This window comes from Notamacropus eugenii, chromosome 2, assembly GCF_028372415.1.
Source record: "Notamacropus eugenii isolate mMacEug1 chromosome 2, mMacEug1.pri_v2, whole genome shotgun sequence".
NCBI classification, from domain to species: domain Eukaryota; kingdom Metazoa; phylum Chordata; class Mammalia; order Diprotodontia; family Macropodidae; genus Notamacropus; species Notamacropus eugenii.
This window is the reverse complement of record NC_092873.1, coordinates 472,833,361-472,856,771: the sequence shown is the minus strand read 5'-3', so window position 1 is coordinate 472,856,771 and position 23,411 is coordinate 472,833,361. Positions and strand designations below refer to the sequence as shown.

The following is a 23,411-nucleotide window of genomic DNA, read 5'->3' as shown; positions in this document are numbered from 1 at the left end:
AAATGGAAGAGCAAAAATAAAACTTATGATTATTGTACAGTAGAAGTAAAATTGATAATGACATTTAGAATCACAGAATAAGGCTAGTGGTTGGAAGGAACCTCAAAAGATCTTGTCCAACCCCTTCTCAAAGCATGAATCTTCTGCAATGTGCCTGACAAACAATCAACCTGCCTTTGCCAGAAGACCTCCAGTGGCATAGAATTCACTATCCAATGAGGCAATCCATACCATTTTTGAACAACTTGTTCTTCCTTAAAGTGAATTGGTACTTGCTTCTTTGTAACTTTCACTTAGTCAATAACAATAGTATTTTTATAGTATCACTTTAAGGTTTGCAAAGTACTTCAAAAATTTGTATATGAGGTATATACATATATCTATTATGCATATTTATAATGTGCATATATTACTTCATTTGAGCCTCACTTAACCCTGTAAGATAGGTGGTATTATCATCCTCATTTTTAGATGTGAAAACTGAGGGAAAGACAGATTAAGTGACTTGTCGAGGGTCACACAACTAGAGTGTCCCTGAGGCAGGATTCAAACTTATGTCTTCTTGACTGCAAGTTCAGCACCCACTGAAATTTGGATTCCTCTTAGTTCTGCCCTCTGGGACAAAGCAGAATAAATGTAACCCTTCTTCCATAGGAGCAACTTATTGCTGTCTTAAGCCAATGGTAAGGAACTTTGATTCTACTGAGGATATTTTCTGAAGAAAAATAAAAATCAAGTCATATAAATAAGTAGATACATGTATGGAAATCTATATCTATTACATATGTGTGCACATATATAAACAGACATACATGTATATGTATATTTTGTGTAGTATACAGGATGTTCCAAAAGTCTTAGTCAGTTTTAATAGCTAAAAACTTTTGGGATACCCTTTTTTAGGGAGAAATAGAAAACATTACATTTCATCAGTCATAGTTGTTATTTTTTTTAAAAAAATATAAAATTCTATTTAGTACAATTTTTTAAAGGGAGAAATCTAGAGACGTTTGTAAAAAAAATCCTGAGAAGTGAACATATGGCTCATTTTCTAGGATTTTCTTTGAAAATATATACCCCTTTAAACTTGAGAAAAATGGCAAATACAACCAAACTTCTTATGAACATTATTTTAGTTCCTACTTTAAATTTACAATCATAGGTATCCTTGAAACCCTTTTTTTTTTCTGTTTATAAATGCAAGACAAAATCCTAATATTATGTTATGGAAATATCAATTTCACACTTTCTTTATTGAGGAAAAAGTCTGTATCTTGTAAATTTTTGGAATCTTGATGCTAAAGTTTGTTGAAGTTATGTTGCATTTTCAAATACTTGCCACTCTGTAAGTTTCTTGAGGGCAGGGACTATGTGTTATGTAAACTTTATATCTCCCAAGCACTTAGAACAAGTTTTCTGCCTACGGTAAGGTGCTCAATAAATGTTTGTTGCCGTTATAATACTTGTCCTTTGACTAAAATGAAATTAAGGTGAAAAATTGGTGAATCCCTGGAACTGGAAGCTCCCCATCCCTGCTCCAAGTCATTCAGAAAGGGTACCTTAAGCAACTTAGTGTGGTGGAATGTCTATATAAGACTGGGGAACCAAAACTCAAAATAGACTAGGTAAAGAGACCATTCTCTGCTTCATTTCTTAACTAGCCTTAATCACTGAATGGGCATTGTCTCAAACTGACACTCATTAAAGACCTTAGCTTAAAAAGGTCAAGGTTTCTCACTGCCTCCAGGACCATCTCCAGTCATCCTGATCTATATCTCACCACTGGACTCAGATGGCCCAAAGGACAAAGTAAGGCTGGTGGCTTTGCAAAGTCCTCCCTTAAATCCAATTAACTCACATGTTATGGCATTGTCTCCTGATGTCACGGTGCTCTTAGAGAACAAAGGACAAACAAGTGCCAGATATGAATTTCATCTTTTCCCCCTTTCCCCACCTAGATTTTTGCTGCTAATATCATTGATGACCAATCAAACAACCAAAGCCAAAGGAGATTAAGACAGGCCAAAGCAATATAGAAAGAAGATGAACAAGGAAGGGCCTGTGCAATACATAGATCATCTCCCCATGAATAAAAATTGATTATAATAATGATTTATTTATTCAGGTTTATCACTTATTATCTACAATGTGTAAAGTAGGTTCTAATGGAGATACTGTGATAAAGAGACATACAAAGACAAATAGATAATCTATCTTCAAGAAGCTTAGCTTAGAGTAGAGATAACCTGTATGTAAATGATCATGATATAAAGTTTGATAGAATATGAGTTTTTTTCCTAAGATCTAGAAAATTTCACATATTTCAAATACGTTCTTTGGAAAAGTGTAAAGTACTTACCCAGATGGGAGAAAGTGCAATTTGTCTTTATGATATGACAAAAAAACTAATACACTTTTAAGTTTCATAAGCCAGCTTCTAGCTTTGACGTAAGAAAAGACATCATAAATGCTCATGAATCTAACAGAGAGAGAAAATAAGTATGTTACGGTATGCCCTACATTTGAGTAAAGCAGGTTCTGAGGGGGACGCAGGGATCAAGAGAAAAGCTGGAACAGAAGGTGGAGCCCCAGGACTGAAAGGGTTAACAAAGGCTTGTTACCTGTTACCTGCCCAATTACGTACCCATGGAATAGTATATAATAATAATATATTATAATATATAAATACATATAAAATGATATATAAATATATATAAATAATTTATATATAAATATATATTTTATATCTATTAATATATAAATATATATTTTATATATATTAATATATATAAATTTATATATAAACATATATTTATAAATATATAAATAAATAAAATAATAGTATATTTCCCCTCATCTAATTCAGATTTTCCTAGCAATACCATAAGCAAATGTTTTTAAAGATGAGTCAAGATGTGTTGGGTAAGATGAGGATGCTAGCCTGAATAGATGAAACCAAGATATGATAGTGGTATGTGAGTAACCTTGCTCCTCCCAACTAAGAATTCACTATTGCCCCCAAGCAATTCTCCATGACTATAGGTTGTAGAGGAATCATTCATCTGTATTGATGTAGGGAGTTCCGTACATAGTGATAATCACTTAATATCATTTTTGGATTTTAATAAAGGCCAAAGCCTGAATTAATCAACCAGAAGAAGAGCCTGGACCTAACAGCCTCTTTGTTCTCTGAGTACACTCAGAGACTACCTCTTCCTATGTCAACAAAGCCTGATGGAGCTGACTTAGCATTCTTTGTGAGACCCTTAATACGAGACGCTATCTTGAATAATGGGACCAGTTTGTTTATTCACTTAATAACCCTGCCAGTTAGATCCTGACTTGTCACAGGATTCTCTGGCCCTTGTCCACCCTATATGAACTGATGTGGAGGGAATGGAGTAGACAGTGTAGGGAACAATACACAAACATCCACTTCTTTATTCCTCTCTTGGGCTCTACTCCTCACTCTTTGGATTTCTATCTCCACCATGACCTGGCAGCTTCTCACCCGAAAGAGAACTTGGCCCCTATGCCCCCTTCCTCTGATTGGTGAGTTCTTCCAAGACCCCCCATTTTAAGGAAAGTGCACAAGCCAGTCATGCTCATTATTTTATTTCTCTATGGGGTCCTCCCTTGGCCCTCTGAACTTCTTTCTCTACAATGACTCCACAGACTTCTCATTCTGGAAAGATTACTCTGCCTCACTTGTTTTCATTTGATCATTTGTTTTTTGAGGCTGGAAATGCAGCAGTCATGCACATGTCTGATCTTGAACATGGAAGCATGGGTTGGTATGGAAGCTTTAGCCTCTTCTGTTTTTCTGACCAGAATTGGTTTCCCCTCTTAGGCAACCTAGTGGCCCTCCACTCCTGGAAGCTCGCCATATTGATGCCTTAGTCTGGCTATACAGCCAGCTTTATCCCTACTGAATCTCAGAATTCCCTGATTCATTCAATTCACTAGTCTCAGCTTCTCCAGCAAGAGACTATTGGCATGCTCTATCACACCATGCTATCAATTTGATGAGTTATTCCATTGTTCTTCCATAGACCCTGGGGTGGGGGTAAGAGGGAGAGAAGGAAGGGCAGCAACATCAGTTCCTAAGGCAGACATGTTTTGGCAAGAGGTCATTAAGCTGTGGACTTTGAATTTTACTTCCCGAGAAGAATGAGTCAAACCACAGAAAAAATGTCAGCCTTCAGGTGAGGTCCATGGATTTTCAAAATCCAATGGCTCCCCAAGCAAGTTGAATTAGCAGCCCTGCCCATTGGCAATGTAATAAAACCAGTGAGACTGGACAGAGGATTCACTAACGTTTTTTAGTACAAACAAATTCCATTTCTGGAATACAGCTGCATTGATGCATTATTGGTAGAGATAAGTATAATGTTGGATATCAACTTAGAATTATACAAATCTCTTCTATTGACCATGGATACACAAGATAATTTTATACTATAGGAGATTCTGGACTTTCAGAGGCAACCGGACTTCCTCCATTACCTGGTAGACTGGGAACAGTTGTACCTCTCACAAATCGAATGAGAGAATATAGGAACCTAGAAATAACTGTCATGGCAGAAGCTTTCTACCAGCAATATCCCACCAAACCAGGACCTCAAGTCCAAAGAGATATCCTAGGGGGAGGAAATATATTCAAATTTACAGAAATTTTGCTTGAAATTAAGCTTGTGTAGTAGGAAGGGAAGGAATGGGTAACACATCATACTTTCCTGAGCAGTTCCTTTAGTGAAGCAAATCATCTCAAAGCCATTTATTTCCCATGCTATTTCCCTTTCTTTCTCTTGTTTTGGTTCCCCCTCCTATTTCCTGACCCACAGCTAATCTAACAGTATATTCCAGTTTGGTCTCTAGATTTGCAACGTTACTACATAGGAATTTCCTGACTTGGAATTTTAGTCCTATCTACAATTTTTGACTGTGTGGCTCTATCTGGCTTTGTATTCAGCCCATACTATAATTGGGGGGGCAGTGTTGTTTGCCTTTTGTTCTTGAAGAGGACCCATGACATCAGGGTAGTGACTTGCAAGTGATGGAACACTTACTTTCCTTGAACAGTCCCATAGCTTTTGGATGCTCCAATTAATATTCGGGCTGCTGCTTCTGTAAGGTTTCCTTCTTTATACTGCGATTCAAAGCTACTCTAAATATCAATTTCAATAACATCAATTATTAACAAAGCAATTAGATAAATAAGTAAATAAAGCATAAATGCAATGTGCTAGCAGGCTTGATCCAATGAAAGAAATTTTACGAGTTACTAAACAAGTGTGGGTAGCCTTCATCATCTCAACGAAACGTCAGTCCTTTGTGGGCAGGGATTGTTTTATTGTTATCTTTGTATCTCTAGAACCTATCATAATGCCTAGCAAATAATAGGTGTGTGATGTGCTAATACACGCTTTTTGAACTGAATAAGAAATAAATCAAATAACCAGCAATCATGCAGACTTTTGTGTGTCTGTCTTTGTTTTGCTCTTTAGTGTAGAAATACTTGAGGATTCTACATAAGGGAATAATCCAGGCAGAAATAGGACTGCCCTTGAAGCTGAATCCCAGTTTACCCCTAAGCAGGGTTTTTCCCTTACTCATTATTTGATCTGTGCCTCTCTGTCTCTCTCTCTCTCTCTGTCTCTCTCTGTCTCTGTCTCTGTCTCTCTCTCTCTCTCTCTCTCTCTCTCTCTCTCTCTCTCTCTCTCTCTCTCTCTGTCTCTGTCTCTCTCTCTGTCTCTCTCTGTCTCTCTCACACACACACACACACACACACACACACACACACACACAGAGAGTTTCCAGGAAATATTCTGTCTCAAAAGATGGTGAGGGATTTGATCTTCTTCCCATTAGTTTAATCTTTATAATTAATTAATATACAGACTATAGAAATTTTGGCCTACAATAAACCAACAGATAGACAGACAGATAGACAGGTAAAAAGGGATTGATTAGCACCATTTCCAAAGTTCAATTTGTCTCCATTCTTGATGTCAATCTAGATGCAAGCTTGTCCTCATCCTAGCCCCCTGCCTCACTTCTAAGTCTCTGTAGTAGTCTAAGGTACTCACTAGCTATTGGTTAAGTTCAGTTCTCCCCCTGAGTGAAGCTTGACTTCTTTACCTCTCAATCTATGCTTTAGATCCAGCCTAGACTCTGTGCATCTCATTGTGGTCATAACATTTAACATCTTGAGAATTTTTCATGTGCTCAGAGTAGACACTTTATCTTCTCATTTGAAAACTGGTCCATCCAATGCATCTGCCACAAGTAACTGTCCACAGTGCTAATATATAATTTTACAACTCAAAAACACCTCAAGTATAGGATAGTAAAAAATAGGTAAATATATCAATAAAATTTTCATTAAAGGTGAAAGAAACCAGACTGAGGGACTTGAATCAGCATGACCAACTCCAGTCCAAGAAGCCTCAATAACACTGAGAAATAACCGTGCTAGATTCAGTATTATTGTTATCACTTAGGATTCTATAACTTCATTATTTCCCTCAAGTATTTTTATTGTAAGGAATGGAAGAGGAGAAAGGGCAAAAAGAACTAAGTCAGCAGGAATTACTGGACAGCAACAGGAACCCCTGAAAACCACAAGACCAAATTAGCAGGTTTCAGGCTGGGGTTACCAGGAAGTGAACTAAGGCATCATCAATATGTAAGCATAGTAAAACGGTCACCAGGGTAATGGAGGAATTTATACTCATTGCTAGACTGGCTTTGTGCAAGGACATGACAATGATATAACAATAACTGTGAACAACAGAAGTAGGCTAGGACAATGAGAAACATCTTGAGAGGACATGGAGGGAACAAGGACCACAAAGATCAAATGGATGAGAAGAAGGGATCTGCCTTACTAATAATGAAGAAACTAAAGTATCAGGGAGGAATTTTAGCTGTCTTTTTGTTTTGGTTTTTAGTTTTTTTGCATTGTAAGCTTCAATCTCATAACTCCCTTCTCAAGTAATGTAAGCCAACAAAATACTTAGATAAATCTGAGCTCTCTCTATGTCACTCCCAACCCTGTTGCCATGATGGAGGGAAGGTTGGAGAGCAAGAATAACATCCACAAACAGAAAATAAAGAATCATTTCATCATTTTAGCAGCTATGATGACCAGAGAAGAATTATCTCATTAGTGACTCTTGCAAGTCCTCAGAAGATGCAGGCAAACAATCAATACCAGATGATAGCTCTAAGGGATGTGCCATGCTGCCAAGGCACCCAGGGAAAATACCCTCAAACTTAATCAAGAGAGCAACGTGACACCAGTCAGAACTATTTGACAAATCCTATGACCTCAGTTCCTATGGCAAAGATGACAGCAAAGGGAAGAATCTAGAACTTTTTTATTTGTTTTATAAGATTCAATTAAGTCTGAATGTAACCAAGAAGCCTAAGGTGCTGAGGCTGAAGTCTAGTATAGAAGGTGTCAGTGAAGGCAGGTAGATGGTAAGCTGGCCTGGGTGAGTTGTTGGATGACTGGATGGGAAATGGCATATTATTACTGAATGAGTGAAGGATGAAAAATGCCTCTTGCCTAGACCATAATGCAGAGTTGGATGGGCAATTCATTTAATTGGTCTCTTGTCTTAGTACATATATGTGAGCAGGTACTAGAGATGAACAAAGTGTTAGGCTCACATTTGAACAAAAGGAAGAAGATTAATGATGATAATAACAATAGTAAGTATTTATATAATGCATTAAGGTTTTCAAAGCACCACCACACCATCCATATATGGAACCACTGGGTACAGCAAATGGAGAAGTTTTGAATGCTGTGGATATGTTCACTTTCCTTGGTAGAGAACTTTCTAGGAATGTACACATTGACAATGAGGTTGATACATGCATTGTCAGAGCTAGCTCAGTGTTTGGGAGTCTTCGAAGGAAAGTATGGGAGAGAAGAGGTATCAGGCTTACTACCAAGCGGAAAGTCTACAGAGTCATTGTACTGACCTCATTGTTGTATGCCTGTGAAACATGAACAGTCTACCAGCGCCATGCCAGGAAACTGAATCGCTTCCATTTGAATGGTCTTAGGAAGATTCGGAAGATCATTTTGCAGGATAAGGTAGCAGATACTGAGGTCCTTACTTGAACTAAACTGCCAAGCATTCAAACTATGCTTCAAAGAGTGCAACTTCAATCAGCTGGCCATGCTATTCTAATGTCAAATGTATACTTGCCAAAAAGACTATTTTATGGAGAACTCATACGGGGCAGGTGATCGCATGGTGGTGAGAAGAAGCAAAACAAGGACACTCTCAAGGTCTCTCTCAAGAACTTTGGAAATGATTGTGTGACACAGCAGACACTGGCACAGTACTGCTTAGCATGACATGCCCACATCAGAGAAGATACTGTGTTCTATGAGCAAAGCAGAATTGAAACAGCTCAAAGAAAATGTAGGATGCACAAATTGAGTATCCATCCCAAATGTTCACATGGACTATCTGTGCCCAATCTGTGGTAGAGCATTCTGAATTCATCAACCATAATTGGACACATTGAAACTTGAGGAAAATGACAACTGTTGGATTGACTGTGGGAAAACAGGTACTTAATTTAATATGTTGTCAGAGCTGTTAACTGGTCCAGCCATTCTGGAAAGCAATTGGGAACTAAGCCCAAAAAGCTATTAAACTCTGCATACCCTTTGACCCAGTGATAACACTACTAAGTCTATATCTCAAAGACATCAAAGATGGCGGAAAGGACCAATGTATATGTAAATATTTATAGCAGCTATTTTTGTGGTGGTAAAACATTGGTAACTGATGGCATACCCATTAACTAGGGAATGCCTAAACAAGTTATGGTATATGAATGTGATGAAATATTATTATATTTTAAGAAATGATGAAGGGAATGATTTCAGAAAAACCTGGAAAGACTTGTATGAGCTGATGCAAAGTGAAGCGACCAGAACTAGGACAATTTCTATAATAATAATAATATTAAAAAGACAATCATCTATAAAGGACTTAGGTACTCTGAGCAATGCAATAATCAACCACAATTCCAGAAGGTTCATAATGAAATATGCTATCTGCTTCAAGACAGAGATCTGATGGACTTAAGAGTCCATCTTAAGAAAAGTCTTAAGAGTACATATTTCTTTTCTTCCTTTCAACATGGCTTATGTAGGAATTTGTTTTGCATAACTATATTTATTTGTATTGAACTTTATCTCTCTTGCCTTCTCAGTGGGTAGGGGAAGACAAGGAAAGAGGGAGAGAATTTGGAACTGAAAAATAAAATAAAATTGAATTTTAGAAATAAAACTGCTTAGACTTTTTAATAAATCTTATACTCTAGCATATAGCATATACTCTAAGCATATAGGCTTAAAATTAATTCTCAATGAAGGTAAAACCAAATATTTGATAGTCAAAGACAAATAGCTCTTTGGATAACTTAAAAATTCTAAGTAATAAAAAAGTCATTTAAAGAAAGAAAATCATATCAGTCTGATTACTATGGGCAATTCTTACCATCTGTATTATAGCAACATGCAATCTGGCCTCTTCCATTAAAACTTCATCTGTTGGAGATACATCTTCAGTATTTTCAGAAAAATCAAGAGGCATCTAGGTTTAAAAACAAACATACTCTCCCATTTAAAGACAAAAGATATTCTTAAAGATGTATACACAAATCTGAAATGTGCTCTGTATAATTTGTGAAGAAGTTGTCTGATCATTGCACTCAACAAAAAGCAAAAGAAGTAAAAAAAAAAAACTGGGCTGACACCTCAACTGGAAAGTATTGCTTGGAATAGAACGTCTTCTTTTCAATGATGGGAACAAAGAGTATACTGAATAGGGAGGCTAGTGGAAAACTAGTGCTTCCACAGACGTTTTTACAAATTGGTTGTCTTTTCTCTCCTCTCCACAGAAAACTATAGTTTTCTCTTGATCATGAGGTCTATTGGAACCTCAATGCAACCAAAACATTATAACCACAGCTGTCATTTACATAGTTTTTAAATTTTACCTACTTCTTTATATACATTATCTCATTTGAAACCCTGTGAAATAGTTGCTATTATTAGCCCCATTTAAAAGATGAAGAAACTAGTAAGAATGTGTGGCAAGATTTAAATAAAGATTTTCCTGACTCCAAGTCTAGCACCCATAATTTTTTTCCTGGACATTAAATATCACCATCCACCAAAGAGTTGCCATTAAAGAGTTGGTCTATGGTGAGATACTGGTATGAACTGCAAAAGGCGATCTCATGGGAAGGGTGGAAGAGTGGCTGTTCAGCCTGGGCTGAGGTAGGATTCTCCTGACTCAATTTCCCCACTGACACCTGGCAGACTTTAAGCCTGACTGAATGCAAGTGGACAATCTAATCCTGACTGGAATTGACATGAAGTTGGGGAGATATTGTATTCCTGCAGTGTCCCTACTCTTGGTGGCAATTTCCTATAGTCAAAAGGTTTGTAAGCTTAATACCAGATCTATTAAATTATAGATTATTGGTAAGGGAACATCAGAGGTTAAGTCTAAAATTAAGCTATTAGGCATAGGACTTTAGATCAACAACAATAAGTTAGGGTCCTTTAATTGTTAGTAATACTGTGGAGACAATTAGGTCAAGAGCTTGTGAAGTTAGCAACATAAATATTATTTGTGTCAAAGTTGGTTAATGTTTAAAAAAAATTTTTTTTATGGTCCATATTGTAAATGCTTTAAAAAGAAGTATCACCCGACCAAAAAAAAGAAAGAGTTGGCCTATTGGTTCTTCATCAGGCAAGTATCTTTCCTCAAAGCCCAATTTCACCAAATCTATTTTGCCCAGATAGCAAAATTTCTAATTATATTTTTCAGCGTGCTGGCATCAGAACCAACCCATTACTTCACAGTAAACAGGGAAAGTCAAATTAAGCAAAGGAAAAGAGAAGCATTATTTCTGAAAAACAACATGACTCACATCAGGGCAATCAATTTTGGTTTTTTCTTCTACTGTGGACCAAATAATATTTGTCAAAATGTTTTCTGTTTTAGATAATATAATTCTATTCTCTATCACCTCTTGTATGTGTAGAATGGCATTTTGCATTGCCATTTGTCTTGGGAGGGAAATAACACAAAGACCTGTGAAAAGAAGAAAATTATCTCTAAAACAGTATCCATAGTGACAAGGAAAAGTGAAAGGTCATATGATTAAATGGTGAATGTTGGAGATCAAACACACACACACACACACACACACAATCTTAGGATTCAATCTGTGAATGAAGACATACACATATATATGCAGAATCTTAGAACTCAAAGGGATCCCAGAGGCTATCTAATCCAATTTTCTAATTTTACAGAAAAATAATTGGCTCAGAATAACATAGTAAGTCAGTGGCTATCAGAAGTGGAATATATCTACGTGTGTCCAGACTTCCTACCCAGGTTTTTCTATATATATCAGAACTATCTTTCATAGTGTCGTCATACTGTTCAAACAAAGGTTGACCTACATTTACCAGGCATCACCTATCACATGTGTGTGTGCGCATGTATGTGCATATGCATGCATGTATATATGTATATGTGTATATATTCCTTAAATGTCCAAACCCTTATCCTGGATTCTTCTCTCTTTACTTTGAAGAGTGCATCCATTTTTATGGTTTCAATTATCTCTCTTTTTGTGGAAAACTCCCAAATGCATAGGATCAAGGATCTAGAAGGGACCTCAGAGTTCAACTAATTCCATAGCCTTCTCATTTTATAGTTGAGGATGAGAGGTTAAGAGACTTACCTATGGTAATGTGTCAGAGTTTTTCTTAAGCTTACCCACATTTTAGTTTCAAATATCTGTTTCTACCTCCTGCAATTATCTTAAATTCAACATGACTAAAAGCAAATTCATTATCTTCCCCTTTCCCACACAAGCAGCCCTCCATCTTAAACTTCCTTCTTCCTGCCAATTCCCTCACCAGTCTTCTAGGTACCAATATCCTTAAAGTCATTTTTGATTCTCCACTCTCCTTTACTCTTTATATCCAATCTAAAGTGTGGTATTTCTACCTTCACAGTATTTCTTCCATACAGTGCTACCCTTGGGGCAAAAGAAATCAAAGTATTTTGACCCAACTCTCAAAGATGGAGAAGCCCTGTACCACTGTCACAAGTAGCAGAGGGCAGCTAGTAAAAGAGGTATCGAGTATGGAAGAAGGAAATGAATTAATTGAACCAATATGAGCTAACACAAAACAAAACCAAAAATCATAAAGCCTTCTATGCATGTATATAAGCAATCAATAATTCATTCTCCAATTGTCATCATCTAATTAAAGATAATGGAACTCATCCTTTTACTTTTAACCCATTACGTTTAGGTTTCACGTTGCCCTTTTCATACTCTTTTCCTTTTCAAAGTTCCCTTTAATAACATTGTCACTGGAATGAACTTTAGTGTGCTGGAAAGATCACTGGTCTTAGAGTCAAAAGACCTGAGTGCAAGCTCTGCTATTGCCACTTAAGTATGTGACTATGGGCTAATAACCTCACTTCTCTGTACCTCAATTTCTTCCCCTATAAAATGGGAGTAGTAATATTGACACTAACTACTTGACAGGGTTATCAGGAGGAAATTATTTTGTAAACTAAGCTACATAAATAGCTGGCACTAAAATAGTTTAGCATAGGGGGAAAGACACTGAGGCAAGACTAGCCAAAGTGGTGGTAGAGGAGGAAGTAGTAAAATCCATCTCTCTTCCACAGTTTAATGCACCAGACTAAGGCCTGATGGGAAATTCAAGGAAAAAAAAGCACCATGAGCCATTTTTGTAGCTCTAGGCAGCAAATGGAGACAGACAGAGAGGTCTGCAGACACTGAGGACAGGGTCTAGCCATGAGCACTGAGTATTCCAGTGCATGAACAAAATAAGGACCTGCTCACAGTGGTGTACCAAGACAATAAATCCCAGATTCAGTACAGAGGAGTCTCATTTTGTGCAGGAGCTAGAACAGGTGCTCCCTGGCAGCTCAGTAGTTCATTCTCCAAATCTGGGTGATAAATCCAGTACAGACTGAGGAGGAGGTCTATGCCAAATGGTGGAGTACTAGGGAAAGGAGTGTCCACAGTGACCTATGCACAGAGGTTTTATTGTAAGGTAAGGATTAGTTGCAATAAGATCATATACACTGAGCAAGGAGCAAGAACAGAAGTGAGCAGAAGATGTGTTGCTCTGGACCCAGGAGAAAACATAGTAGGGTTTTGGATCCTAGCCCCAGCCTAGTTTGAAGCCTATAGCAGAATAACTAGGGTAAGAAGCCCAGACCAAAGGAAATCCTACAGTTCTATAGCTCCGAACCTGCATAGCTTAAATCTGGCCAACATTGGCTGAAGCTAGCAGCAGCCTGCTTAAGTTCCAGCCAAATGCAAATTCAAGTCCATAGCTGTGTCACCTAAACCCAAACCCAGGTCTGGAATGTATAGAGTTCAGATTAGAGTAGTGCTCTGACTTCATTCTGGACCAGACCAAATATCTCATATCAAAAATAACTGATATGGAAAACAGATAATGTAAAGATTGCTTAAGAATCATTGGACTACAAGAAAATCATGACTAAAAAAAGAGCCTAGATACATTTCAAGAAATCATAACAGAAAGCATCTTAGCTCCCTTAGAACAAAAGAGTCAAATGCAAAGAGAAGAATTCACTGGTCACTCCTTGAAAAAAGTCCCAAAATGAGAACTCCCAGGAAAATTATAGCCAAAATCCAGGGCTTCCAAGTCAAAGAAAAAAATACTGCCAGCAGACAGAAAGAAAGTACTGAAATAATGAGGAATCACCCCAAGGATCATATAAGATTTAGGAACCACAGCTATAAAGAGGGGAGAGTTTGATATTCCAAAAGGCAAAGAATTGGCTTAAACAAAGAATAATTTAGCCAGAGAAATTAAATATAATCCAGGAAGGGAAGAAATGGATCTTTAGTGAAATAGAGGAGTTTCTCTTTTTGCATCTCTTTCAGGCAGTGATCAGTGGATTCTTTCAATAATTATTTTACCCTCTGGTTCTAGAATATCAGGGCAGTTTTCCTTGATAATTTCATGAAAGATGATGTCTAGGCTTTTTGTTCGATCGTGGCTTTCAGGTAATCCCATAATTTTTAAATCATCTCTCCTGGATCTATTTTCCAGGTCAGTTGTTTTTCCAATGAGATATTTCACATTATCTTCCATTTTTTCATTCTTTTGGTTTTGTTTTGTGATTTCTTGGTTTCTCATAAAGTCATTAGCCTCCATCTGTTCCATTCTAATTTTGAAAGAACTATTTTCTTCATTGAGCTTTTGAACCTCCTTTTCCATTTGGCTAATTCTGCTTTTTAAAGCATTTTTCTCCTCATTGGCTTTTTGACCCTCTTTTGCCAGTTGAGTTAGCCTATTTTTCAAGGTGTTATTTTCTTCAGCATTTTTTTAGGTCTCCTTTAGCAAGGTGTTGACCTGCTTTTCATGCTTTTCTTGCATCTCTCTCATTTCTCTTCCCAGCTTTTCCTCCACCTCTCTAACTTGATTTTCAAAATCCTTTTTTTGAGCTCTTCCATGGCCTGAGCCCATTGAATATTTATTTTGGATGTTTGGGATACAGAAGCCTTGACTTTTATGTGTTTTGCAGATGGTAAGCATTGTTCTTCCTCATCTGAAAGGATGGGAGGAGATATCTGTTCACCAAGAAAGTAACCTTCTATGGTCTTATTTTTTTTCCCTTTTTTGGGCATTTTCCCAACCAGTTACTTGACATTTGGGTCTTTTGTCAAGAGTAGGGTATACTCTGGGAATCTGTGAGATCTCAGTTCCTCTAAGGTGGCATGATCAAGTGTGTACTGATCTGGACACAGAGAGGGATTTTTATGCCCAGAGTTTTAGCAGTTTCTTCTCCACAGCCATCAGGCCTCCAGTTCTGCCAAGTCAGCACTGGGGACTGATTTTCAGATAAGTTGGATGGGCAGGGCCACCATTCAGTGTGAGACAAAGACCAGCTCTCCCAGGGCCTCTGCCCAAGGCTGAGGTAAGACTCAGCTCTTCAGTGTCCCAGGGGTTTTTATGCTTCAACAATGGTGTGGTCTGTACAGGCTGCTGTGAAGCCTCTGTGGCCACTGCCTGATGCCAGAGCTATGGGAAGGCCCTTCTCCCTTACCTGCCAGCTGAAAAAAAAAACCCGTCATTGACCTTTGGTGCCTGTGGGTTGAGGGATCTGAGGACCCACTGTTGTGACTGGAGATTCCACCCCCAAGGTATCCTCCTCCCAGAGTCTTGTTGCGCAGTGCGGCCAAGGCTGGGCTGGGTTCTGCTCCACGTCTGGTGCAACCAGCATTTCTGTGGGCCTTTCAGGTCACCGTGGGTTGGAAATCTCCTCCACTCTGTTGTTCTCTACTTCTGCTGCTCCAAAATTTGTTGAGAGTCCCTCTCTACAGGTATTTTATGGGCTGTGGGGGAGATCTTGTGTGTGTCTTTCTAGTCTGCCATCTTGGCTCCGCCTCTGATCCTTCTTAGTTACCTTGGTAACAGGTAAATCTACTCTAAAAATTGTCCATGGTTTTAAATATTTTTGTTATAGCTTATATTATGCTTAAACAATCTTCTTGTTCTTACATTAACAAGTCAAAGGAAATTGTGATGACAGGTCTCTCATAGACAATAAGGGCAAATTGAAAAAATCAAATTATTCTGATTCCATTTTTGTGTTTGATTCTATTCTGTATCATTCCCAATATGTTGTAAAATCACTGAAGCCATGTTTCCTTATCTCTGAACTTAGTTCAGAATTTCAGCTAGGCTGTAATAAGTTAAGTTTAGAAATCCAGTACTCTCAATAATTATCAGACATCATAGACGCTTCATATCTTTCAGTGTAGGGTGGAAGAAAATTACAACAGGTAATTTTTCCTGTTGGTTATGTTGTTTTCCTGATTGTGCTTATTTTGATGTTGTAGATTGTGTCTCCAGCGGAGCTCATTGATGAACTCCTCTGCTTCCACCATGATAATGGAACCACTTATGTACCACTCATGAATCCTTGGGGAAGGTACTATCAGAAAGAATGTAGAAGCAGGTCACAAGAGGTAGAGTATATGGTGGGAGCAAGAGCCTGGGAACGTGACCTTGGTATCACGGTTATTGTAAATAGCAAAACAGCTCTTTTCCATGGAAATACCTTCATGTGCCCTGGGCCATGTTTTAGCACTATGCCTTCTTTGAAATGTTTTTATATAATAGCTGACCAAGCCTAGGCTTGGTGTGGAAATCTACCACTGTCCTGCCCTTCACAGAACCAGCATTGTAAGTAAGTTCCCCCAATAAAACCTATGCTGGTGTGTATTGCCCCTTTTTCTTCAGTATCTCAGTATCTTCTCAGAGGTGGGACTGTCCTCTGGATGATCTGCCATCTGATAATTCCTCAATTAGAATACAAGCTCCTTAAGATCAGGAATTATTTTACTTTTGTCTGTATATTACAATGCTTAGCACAGTTCCTACCTGTGCTTGGCATAGTAGGCATTTGATGAGTGCTTGTTGAATGACTGATTATTATCATTGACAAACATTGGGAAATTGGTAGCATTTGTCTCCTCCCTCTCCTTTCCTACCCTTTTTGAGTCTTAGGGTGCAAAAGTAACCTTGTTTTAGGTTTTAGTAATAAGTAATTATGATGACAGATTGCATACATGAAAAATGTTGAGGTCTTTTTAAATACAAAAATTATTACTGTCAAAGGTCTGTATTTTTGCAAATATTTGCAGTCAAGCATCTGCAAAGACAGATAAAATTAATGGGGTATTTTGTCTTTGGGCCATGTGTTTCCCCATAAGTATGAATTGACAAATTTAAATAGAAACTAACAGAGATATTCTAGGAAGATTACTTCCATACACCATTGAGTCAATAGGTCTCTTGTCCTCCCTTGATATCCCCTTTCTCCCTGGTTCTCCTGGGTCCATCCTACTCCTATACATATCCCAGAGCAGCAGACCCACAGCATCAATAGGAAATTAGACTTCATAGACTGGTCTTTTACTCTCATATAGAATTTACTTAAGTGTTATTCCAACAATCACCATATATAATACAAAATATTATTTGAATAATGATAACTAAACAAGAATGTGCTCTACTAAAATGACTTGTTATTGACCTTATTTTTCCCAAGATAATTGTTGTAAATTTGCTATACTTTACCTAATGTCATTGCTGAGTGAGTCAACATGACTGAATTTATGATCATGGTCAATATGGATATGGCCAGCACATAGATTAGAAACTAAAAAATAAACAAATAAGAAAAAGCCATTAAAATTTTTCCAAAGTTAATCATTATTCAGCCATAGAGAAATATAGACTCTGATCTTAGATTTTTTCTTAAAATTCCCTTCCCATCCACAGTATGAAACAAAAAGATTTTTTCCCCCACTGAATAGAGGAACTGTGACAGAATGGATAAATAATTGGATCTGGGTACAAGTCCTGTCTCTGATAACTGATTAGCTGTATGACCCTGGGAGAGTCATATCCTTTAGAATGTAGCTGAGACTCCAATTGCTAGCTCTCTCCATCTCATAGCACCTTGTATTTAATCACTTTTAAATATATATGTATGTTGACTTTATATTTATTCTGTATGCATATTTTATATGTACTTGTCTCCCTTATTGGCATATAAGCTCATTACAAGTAGGGATCATTTCATTCCCCATACTTGCATTCCCAACAACCTAGCTAGTACAGAGCCTGGCATTCAGTAGGTGCTTAATAAATACTTGATGATAGATTTATTGATTAGTCAAAATCACTCAATATTTCAATGTTTTATATAATTGTCTAAGACCATAAATTGCAAAGTACTAACCTATGTGAAGAGAGGGATGCCTCACTTGGGAGTTTCACTATACCAATGAAATTCCAGGTTTTCCCTTTTTAAATATAATAGGTAAGGTACAGAAGTTATTTACTGCCTCAGAGATATAATATTTTCTCTGTCAAGATGATGATGAAACTCTCTAGTTATGGTTTATAAAGATCCACACAAAACAGTGTAGTCTATGGGCAATCAAACCAACGTGAGACAGGCCCTCAGCTTGCATTAAAAGGACCCCAAGCAGCTCCCAGCACTACAAACCACAGAGAGAGGGAGGGAGGTGGTTCCTGGACAATTGCAGCTGTTTTTCCACTCAATCAGGTCCTAGAAGCAAGTTGTGATTCTTGGACACATAGAAGGCTCCAGAAGTCACCATAGCATAATATTGCATCAAATAATTGCTTCTTATTCCAGCACTGAGGTATATCTAGGCTTCAGTGGAACTCTCCAAAAGAATTCAGGAGTGTCAGCATAGAATTAACCATGCTTATATATCCTCTCCCAAACTGACATTGTGCAAAGGAACAGAAATAACATTCAACTTGTAATTGAGGATGATTTAGTAAATTGCAGGTGCTCAATAAATTCTTGCTAACTGATTACTGTAGATGACAAGAGTTTTCCAAACCCAGAACCAGCAAATGAGGTGGTCAGTCAATCAACAATTTTATGGACCAATATCTCTAATCATTGTTAAATTTGGATAATTAAAGAATTGGTTTTTTTGACCTGCTCTTTTTTCCTCTTCTTTTTTGTTCTTTAGTATAAGGGTTAGCTATTTGGGCAGGACAAGAGACAAGAGAAGAATATATCTAGAAATAAAGATATTATGAAAACAAAAAAGACAAATTAAAAAATTATTCCCCACTATGATTCCTCATTACTGTGTCCCTTAGCTCATATTTGGTTTTTAATCATAATATATTTACATCTGGTTTTTTCACAACCTCCAAATTTATATAAGCACTGGTATTATTTCTTAGGCAAACTTAATGTGAATGCAAAAACTAAGATACAGGCTCTTTCATAATATCAACATTTTCAAGTTCCTTTTGAGTTTCTTTCTTCTTAATGGAGGAAAATTAATAGTTTTGACTAAGCTCATTAGTCAAAATCATTTGCAAAGCACTTTACAAATATTATCTCATTTTTAACTTCACAACAATCCTGGGAGGTAGGTTTTATTATTATCCTCATTTTATAGATGAAAAAACCTCTTGACCCAGAGATCAAGAGATTTGCCCAGAGTCAACTAACTGGTGTCTGAGGTGATATTCAAACTCAAATTTTTCTGATTCTAGGACCAGAGAGATCCACTGCACTATCTACCTGCCTCAATGAAGGGGAAAAAATTACACTGAATAGCTTACCACTTAGCTGCTGCAAAAGTAATATGGGGTGGGGGAGGAATAGAAAATTAAATATTTTGATTAATTACCATTTGTGGTAATTCTACTTTTTCTTCATTCAAGTTATGGATATCAGGAGCCAGGATTAAACTGAAAGATCCCTTAATGCCAGACCAGATGATAATAACTCCCCACCTCCAACTGAATTCACAACAAGAATGCAGCAATAAAGGGCTTACTAGCAGAACAGTTATCAACCTGTGCAAAGAAAAACATCAGGAACAAAAATCAAGGTTTAAATCAGAGAATCTTAGGGTTGAAAGGGGCCTAATAGATAGATAATCCTATTTCAACCTTCTACCCCACACAGAAATCCCCTAATGAGAAGCCATCATGTATTCTGGCTGTAAATTCAGGTGTTACCTCCTCTTTATTCATTTTAAATAATATTTTATTTTTACCCAATTTTATGTAAAAACTCATTTTAACACTTTTTTTAACTTTAGAGTTGCAAATTATACCCCTCTATCCTCCATGAGACAGTAAGTAATCTGATATAGGTTATACATGCACAATCATGTAAAATATATCCATACTAATAATTTTATGCAAAAGAGAGGAAGGAAGGAAGGAAGGAAGGAAGGAAGGAAGGAAGGAAGGAAGGAAGGAAGGAAGGAAGGAAGGAAGGAAGGAAGGAAGGAAGGAAGGAAGGAAGGAAGGAAGGAAAGGACGGAGGGAGGAAGGAAGGGAAAAATAGTATGCTTCAGTCTGTATTCAGACAATATCAGTCCTTTCTCTGGAGGCAGATAGAATTTATCATTATGAGTCCTTTGGGAGTATCTTGGATCACTTTATTGCTGAGAATAGCTAAGTCCTTCACAGTTCTTCATCAAATAATATTTCTGTTACTATGTACAATATTCTCCTGATTCTGTTCACTTCACTTTGTATCAGTTTATGCAAGTCCTTCCAGTTTTTTTCTGAAATCATCCTACTAGTCATTTCTTATAGTACAATAATATTCTATTACAATCATATTCCACAACTTGTTCAGCCATTTCCCAACTGATGGGCAGCATTCCTTCAATTTCCAGTTCTTAGACATCACAAAAAGATCTGTCATAAAAATTTTTGTCCAAATAGGTTTTTTTCCCTCTTGCTTTTTAATCTCTTTGGGATATGGATCTTGTAGTGGGTAAATGAACAGTTTGATGGATCCAAATTACTCTGCAGAATGGTTGGATCAATTTACAATTGCACAAACAATGCATTAGTGCTCCAGTTTTCCCACATCCCCTCCAACATTTACCATTTTTATTTTTTGTCATATTAGCCAATCTGATGGGTATGATGTAGAACCTCAGAGTTATTTTAATTTGTATTTCTCTAATGCAGTTGATTTAGAGCATTTTTACATGACTATTGATACTTTGATTTCTTCATCTTAAAAACCATTTGTTCATATTCTTTGACCATTTATCAAGTGGGGAATGACTTGTATTCTTATAAATTTGATTCAGTTTTCTATATATTTGAGAAATGAGGCCTTTACCAGAGATATTTGTCGTAAAAATTTTTTCCCCAGTTTTCCTCTTTCCCTCTAATTTTGGTTGCATTGCTTTTGTTTGTACAAAAAAATCTTTAATTTTATATAATCAAAATTATCTATTTTATTTTTTTAAATTTCTTAATACTCTCTATAGCTTGTTTGGTCCTAAATTCTTCCTTTATCCATAGATACAAGAGATAAACTATTCCATACTCTCTTAATTTGTTTATGGTATTATCCTTTATGTCTAAATTATATACTCATTTTGACCTTGTCTTGGTAGGTGGTTTGAGATGATGATTTATACCTAGTTTGTGTCATATAGCTTTCCAGTTTTCCCAACAGTTTTTTTTTTTGAATAAGGAACTTTTGTTCCCAAAGCTTGGATCTGTGGGTTTATCAAACACCAAATTACTATTGTCATTTACTACAATGTATTGTGCACCTAACCTATTCCACTGATCCACTACTCTGTTTTTTAGACAGATTGTTTTGATAATTACTGCTCTATAATACAATTTGAGATCTGATACATCTAAGTCACTTCATATTTTTGCTATTCCTTTTAAAGAGAAAGTGATAAATTCATCTAGTGTGTATGTGTGTGTATGAGTATATATCTGTATATGTTTGTGTATATGATACAAAGAGAGACAGAAAGAAAATAGTGAGTAAAAATATAAAAATAAGATGGAAGGAAATTCATAAATAGCAATTATAACTTTGAATGTGAGTGGGATGTTTATAGCAGCTCTCTTTATGTTGTCAAAGAATTGGAAATGGCAGGGATCTCCATCAACTAGAGAATGGCTGTACAAGTTGTGATGCATGGTTGTAATGGAATACTACTGTGCCGTAAGAAATGATGAGCTCAATGACCTTAGAAAAGCATGGAAAGACTTGGACAAAATGATGAAGAAGAGCAGTGAGCAAAATCAAGAGAACACTGTATACAGTAACAACAATATTAAGAATGACTTTGAGCGACTAGGTAATTTTGACTATTAAAAATACACAAATTAAAAATAAAGGATATATGAAGAAAGCATTATCTGCATCCAAAGAATGAATTGATAGAAATATTTATAGAATAATTTTACATGTATATGTGTGTGTGTGTGTGTGTGTGTGTGTGTGTGTGTGTGTGTGTGTGTGTAATGGTAGCCATCTCTAGGGTGGGCATGGGGGAGAGAGGGAAGAAAAAAAGGAAAAAGAAAAAAAGAAATTTACATGATAACTTTAGTATATATTTAAAAGGAATAACAAGTTGCACATAATAGATTTGTAGTTCCATGTGTAGTTATCTTTTTTATTGTATTGTTATGGAAATGCTTGTTTTATTATATAAATAAAAATAAATTCAAAATAAAGTGATTTAAAAAGAAATGCATATATTGGAGAACCTAATTTTAACAAGTTTCAACAGAATTAATTCTTACCTTGTGAGATTCACTGCTACAAATAATATAAAGATGAAAATTAGGTTGTAAAATTCCAACTGCGTAATATCTTCACACCCAATCACAATGCCAATCAGAGTGAATATGAAAGACTGGCATGAAAATGACAGCATAAATAAGAACCTATGTTCAAAGGAAGCCATATTTCAATGTATTAATTTTAACGATTCATTTCACTTTTCTCATGGGCTCAGGAATCTGACTTTCTCAGCTGAGCACAAACAAAAGTTGTTGTATCAACTACTGTTTGAAAGAACAACAACAAAATTGGGTTGCAGCTCAGAGTCCAGTCCCATGATCCTCCCAACTCTCATCACCCCAATACTGAACAACTTTTTCCCCCCCACTCCCCCACCCCCAGAGTGAAAATGGGAAGTTGTTGAAATATAAAAAAACAAAGGTCCCACTTCTCTCCACTTGGCCCTCCATCTATAATCAAGCCCACAGCAGAGATCATGTCAGTTGATTTGGATCCAGTTCCTTAAGTTAGTTTTTTAAGTTTAAATGACTATAGTTAGAAATCAAGTTACCAAAAAATAGAAAACATAACAAAATTTTAAAAAAATATAGCAAAAAAACATAAAATAGTAATAATCTTACTTAGTAATTGTGACATCAATCCCTGGTCTAAAGCTTAAGGAGTCTAAAAGGAGGCCAAGAGTAATTAGAGCAACAACGCCTGAAAGTCCCAAAAATTCAGCTAGAAAGAAAGAGAAATGAATGAAATTAAATTGCATAAAAATCCATGTACTCTATTTTTGTTATTCAACATTCATTCAAAAATAGTTTCTCAGGAAGCAGGTTTGAACTGTAGCTCTTTCATTTATTCACTGTATGTCTCTAGAAAAGTCAACCCTTCTGAGCCTCTTCTGTTTAATAGTATTTACACTACCTACCTCTTAGAGGTGTAGTAATGATGGGGATGGGATCTGAACCTACAAAAGGAAAAGCCCCAGGACTTTCCCACGTGGTCCAGTCCCTGGCATTTGTCTGAGGCACAGCCCATCCCAGTATAATCCTTTCAACTGTCCGGGAGTTGTGGCTTTGACCCTGCCCCAGTCTCCAATTCTGGACTCAAGCCTTCTTTCAGTCAGAGACAAGTTTTATTAAAACACCATTTGAGGAGTGCAAGATTTTAAGAATCTGC

General features: G+C 36.7%; 1 protein-coding gene across 4 annotated transcripts in view; it reads right to left on the bottom strand.

Annotated features, from left to right (window-relative positions):
• SLC9C2 (solute carrier family 9 member C2 (putative)) overlaps nt 1–23,411 on the bottom strand; it is a 95,912-nt gene that overhangs the window by 46,642 nt on the left and 25,859 nt on the right. For all 4 annotated transcript variants that reach the window (XM_072648593.1, XM_072648594.1, XM_072648595.1 and 1 more), the window contains 8 exons: nt 22,865–22,964; nt 22,244–22,387; nt 19,345–19,513; nt 17,231–17,312; nt 10,978–11,141; nt 9,534–9,629; nt 5,070–5,167; nt 2,360–2,479 (listed from right to left, as the gene is read on the bottom strand). In XM_072648593.1, coding sequence (XP_072504694.1) covers nt 2,360–2,479; nt 5,070–5,167; nt 9,534–9,629; nt 10,978–11,141; nt 17,231–17,312; nt 19,345–19,513; nt 22,244–22,387; nt 22,865–22,964 — 973 coding nt within the window. The remainder of the gene's footprint in view (nt 1–2,359; nt 2,480–5,069; nt 5,168–9,533; nt 9,630–10,977; nt 11,142–17,230; nt 17,313–19,344; nt 19,514–22,243; nt 22,388–22,864; nt 22,965–23,411) is intronic.